General features: G+C 34.9%; 1 protein-coding gene across 1 annotated transcript; it reads right to left on the bottom strand.

The window, feature by feature from the left end:
• LOC106110693 (von Willebrand factor-like) lies at positions 1-3,815 on the bottom strand (the record flags this gene model as incomplete). The annotated part of the gene is made up of 4 exons (XM_013292592.1): positions 3,710-3,815; positions 675-848; positions 270-485; positions 1-92 (listed from the first exon to the last, which is right to left on the bottom strand). Coding segments are annotated over exons 1-4 (531 nt in total), but the record flags the coding sequence as incomplete, so codon positions are not given.
• Between the last annotated feature and the right edge of the window lie 1,073 nt (positions 3,816-4,888).

Genomic DNA, 4,888 nt, shown 5'->3' with positions numbered 1-4,888 from the left:
GCAGTGCGGCAGCGGGTTACTACATGATTTCTCACATAACTTGCATTTCACGAACACCTTGTGCGGTCCACAAGCTTGCGTGCGACCTGATGCTAAGCGTGAACGTATAAGTTACTTATGCATTTCAATTATAACGCATTAAACTTAACTTGATATAACTTACCTTAATGAGGTTTGAAATAAAAGAAGTTATGAAATAAAAGAACTTTATTTGAAAGAAAAGATGCAGAAGTCTTTGTACCCCGACAGTTTGCTAAGACCTTACTTACTGCCGTTGTTCGGCGAGCATTGGTCGAGCGCAACGCATCGTCCGTCCCTATCCCTCACGAGCCCCTCCTTGCAGAAGCAGCCGCGCTCGCAGTGGTCAGAGCAGGACGGCTGCGGGTTATCGCAACTCTTGTAGCACGTTTCGCACAGCTTGAACTCCTCATTCTCCTTGCACGAAGGGTCCTTGAATAGACTTCTTTTTCGTTTCTTAAATAGAGCTGAGAATTAACACGTTTTAGTTCGTTACTTTAGATATAGCGTTATTCATAGCATTGTTGCACTGCTTATAGAAGATTACTAGACAAGTAAAAAAGCTTTGACATGGACTAGTTACTTATTTCACCGGTATTTCTATTTTAAGTCAACTAAATGCTACTTGTGTACACATGCTAGTCGTATATACTCACTAGGACATTCTGAGACCTCAACACAGAGTCCGGTGTCGTCGTCGCGCAGTCTATCAGCGAGGCAGAAGCAACCCTCGACGCACTGCTGCGTGCAGGTAGGATTGGGCCGGTCGCAGGTGCGTTCGCACGCCGGCCCGCAACGATCGAACTTTTCACCTGGCCCGCATCCTTCGCCTACAAGTTAAATTACAATTACAAAATAACTACATAATCATTATCAGCTATACATTCCCACTAAGAGTTTCGAAATCTACCCTAAGTAAGGGGTGTCTAGTCGTATTCGTGCTGGTCCACTGCGGGTTGACTTCAAACATATCTGCGAATTTCTTTGCCGGTATGTTTTCCTTCACAGTAAGAAATTCAGGTAAATGTATTTGTACCTAAATACTGTAAGAAAATTCGAACCTAATACCTACAGATTATAATTCAAAATACAACTTATTTTAGTCTAAAAGATCGTTCATGCCAATCATATATTTCATAATCTCATCTATACTTCTATACTATTATAATAAAGCGTAAACATACACTTATTTGTTGCCTAAGATGTCAGCAATTACAGCATATTTTTCAATAATTCTTTTTTTAATAAAAAGTCCTACACATACGTGACGCTTTAGGCTATATATTTCCACGCCGTTAAACTTAGGGGTAAATATTTTGGATAAAAACCCTAATGTGGGAAACGGGCCATAAGTTGTTGCCAACATCAAGGCATTTGACATTGTCATTTTGACATTTGCTATTGATAATTTGACAAATGTGAACAATAAAATGAATTTTTTATAATTTTACGCGGATGAAGTCGCATGGGAACAGCTAGTTTGATTATATTCAGGAAACTTCAGGACGTAAGCCTTCAAGCTATTCTAGGATCACAATTAATAGCAGACCTGACTTCGCACAGCCAGTTTAACATTCAAATTTTAATTGATCCCTTAAAATACATATCTCTGTTGAAAGCCATTTTTTACTTTCACTATAGTATTTACTCAATAAAATAAAACACGTGCACCTGTGTCCACTAAACCGTAACTAAACAATAAGACTTAAATTATTGTAAAACAATCTCTTTGTTTAGTTATTTTTTTCATGATAATGTCCGTAATGTAAATAAGGATATGGTTAAATCTATATTTTAACAGTGGTAGAGCCCGCTTTAATGTCTTCGCACGAATGGGTCGGCTCGCCCGGTGTAATACCACGACCACACAAAAAACAAGTGTGAAATGGAAGCAATTCTGTGTTTCGTCTGATGATTGTGGTGCAGGAGGCCTAGTTTTAGTCCCTTTCCCTTTCTACCCTTTTATTAAGTGGTAAGGATGGGAAGGAAAAGTGGATTTAACGGTGGAGGAGACGCATAGAAAGGGGAAATGTTCTCTTTATGTACGTCTCCGTCAATGAAGGGTAGCCGACGCATCTGCAATTGCGGATGTTTATGGGCAGCGGTCGCTTTCCATTTCGGTGGATTCAGGTGGCCGCTTGCTCGTTTGCCACCTTATATTATAAAAATAAAGATGAATATAGAAATTACGGAATATAGAAATGTATTTAAGAACATTGCATACTGTCTACCCTTCGGAGGGACAAGAGCGGATTGAAGGAGATGATGATAAATTTACAATTTCTGTCATCGGCTCGACAGACTCGTGTTGTTTAAAAAGCCGTGCAGTTTACGTGTAGTGTCTAAGCTATTGGACATTTCAGTTTGTATTGTGTTCAGTAAACTCGTACTGGAACAATCGAATTCAAAGAAAAGTATTAAAACGGAAAACATTTCGTAAATGTAACAACTTTTATTGTTTGTAAATGTTGCACTGTCTTCCCTATTTTCATTTAGTACCGAATGTAACGTACGGATTCTAAAAGTAAATAAATAAATAAACATGGAAAGGAAATACAGTTTACTCTTGATACATTTTTAACAGGTTCCATTAACGCTATCTAGTTAATTCCATTTAAATAAATTAAGTTTATTTAAATTATTGCCGATATGTATTTTATTGAGACACTGTTTAGTTCATTTTATAACAATAGATGGAGCTTATTATAGTTTTGTAATGTTTTTTAATTAATGTCAATACAAGGAAATGAGGTGGCACAATTAGACAATTAACATAATTCTTTTCAAAGAAGTTACCGTTAGAAATGTTGTTCTTATATCTAAAGTGTGTCTAAATAAGTTAGATTAGTTTGACAATTCCCTTCAAATTTAGTAGGGATGGTTGTGTGAAATCAGTCTTGAATCATATAGATTTTCGATTTTTATTCTTATAGAATTTGGAATCGATAGATTTATAGTTATAATTTATGAAATAAAAAAAAAACACTGTTTTCTCAAATTAATCTTGACCATAACAAATAATGAGAGTAAATAAATGTTTATTACTTCTACAGCCGTACGTAATGGAATTTGATTTGGCTATTCTTTCTGTCATCGCCAAATTCTCTACATTATAATCAATACTAGAATTGTCCTCTAAATTAGTCAAACAGAAAGTAATAATTTTAGTTGAGTTTGATAATTATTTAAACCAAATATCGATAGTTCAAAATTGTTCGCTATGTGTGTTTGTTTCGTCACTACGGTACCTGTCTATTAAGTATGGCATTTGCCTTCATACAAATTGAATTCGATACTTCATATGTGTCATTTATAAAAAAAAATATTTAATACCAGTTGCTTTGTACTTGTTTCCACGTAACTTTCCAAAAAAAATATCACTTTAAGATTCGTTTAATGTTTGCTTTAATCGCATAGTATATTATTTAAATAAATTATATGTTAAGTTGTGATATAAAACGCTAATTATTTAAATATTTTAATAACTTATTTAAGCATTGATCCTATTTTAAGAAACAAATTTCAGTTAAAAAAATCGTCTAAAACCTTGTGCATCCCAATCTAATTTTAAACCGTTACTCAGAACTTATTCACACACAAAATGGACATAGCTAATACAAAATCTAATCCCATAACAAGAAACACGTAACATAATAAATTAACAAAGAAATGAACAATAAAGATAACTTACCAACCGCCCCAGCTACCACCACGAAGCACAGGAACATACAAACTCGCATGTCGGAGGTCGCAATGACAATGCTGTTAAGTGGTACTAACAGCGTTCAAATAACAAAGCCTTCCCGTGTAATGGTAAAACAATGACTTACAACAGGCGACATGTGGACGACCCGTCAACGATATTTTAATGTGGATTTTCACTGCAAGCATTTGTTCAAATAAATTTAGATATAAAAATTAAGATAACAAAGGTTTGTTCAAAATTTCTTATGCAATTTTCGCAGGAGGAAAGAACAGCGTGACAGCGCGTGACTGCAAAAAAGTTTTTTTTGATAATAGATGCGTCAGAATTATGCAATTGTATTTTTCTGCCTTGAATTCGTTAAAATAACGAAATGTCCGTTGTCTATAGACATCTGAATCGCAGAGACGCCCAGAAATATATTTGTGCCTACACTTCCCCTCCCTTATATAAAAGGATAAAAGAGTACTAAAATTAGGTCTCCGGCATGTAATACGTCAGACGAAACGCTGCATGATTTCCACTTCACGCCTGTCATCTGTGCTGTCGTAGTATTGCACCGTGAATATACCGTTGCGGGGATCCCAGTAGTATCATTGTTAAGAAGACTTTACTTGTAAAGGGGCTCCGAGGCATTAGATGCGGGTGACCTCTCATTATCAGATATTAATAACTCAGGCTAATTATACTTCGTAGTATCTTACTAACATTATAAATGAGATAGTTTAGATGGATGGATGATTGTTAGAGTTAGCCGCGTAAACGGCTGAACGGATCTCGATGAAAATTGGTATAAATGTAAAGCATACTCTAGAAGGAAAATTAGACGATAAAATAGCATATTTAATTAGTTGGCGAACAATTTTTTTGCTACTCAAGTATACTTAGGCGTTAAAAGTTCAGTAATGGAAGGTATATGAAAATAAATAGTCAATATCTTTTAAATGTACTATATTTTAATTTCAGTTGCAATGAAAACTACAAAGTTAAAATATAGTTAAGACAACGTAAACGTTATAAGAAAATATTTTATTTTTTACATCAAAATGTATCAATACTTCACACAGTGCAGCCTAATACGTTCTCACAAAACACGAAAACAATTTAGACATTAAAATTTTTTACTGAACTATAAACAAAAATATTTATTACTATTCCAGCAGTCGA

Source organism: Papilio polytes, unplaced genomic scaffold (assembly GCF_000836215.1).
Source record: "Papilio polytes unplaced genomic scaffold, Ppol_1.0 DF824191.1, whole genome shotgun sequence".
NCBI lineage: Eukaryota > Metazoa > Arthropoda > Insecta > Lepidoptera > Papilionidae > Papilio > Papilio polytes.
This window is presented reverse-complemented; position numbering and strand designations above follow the sequence as displayed.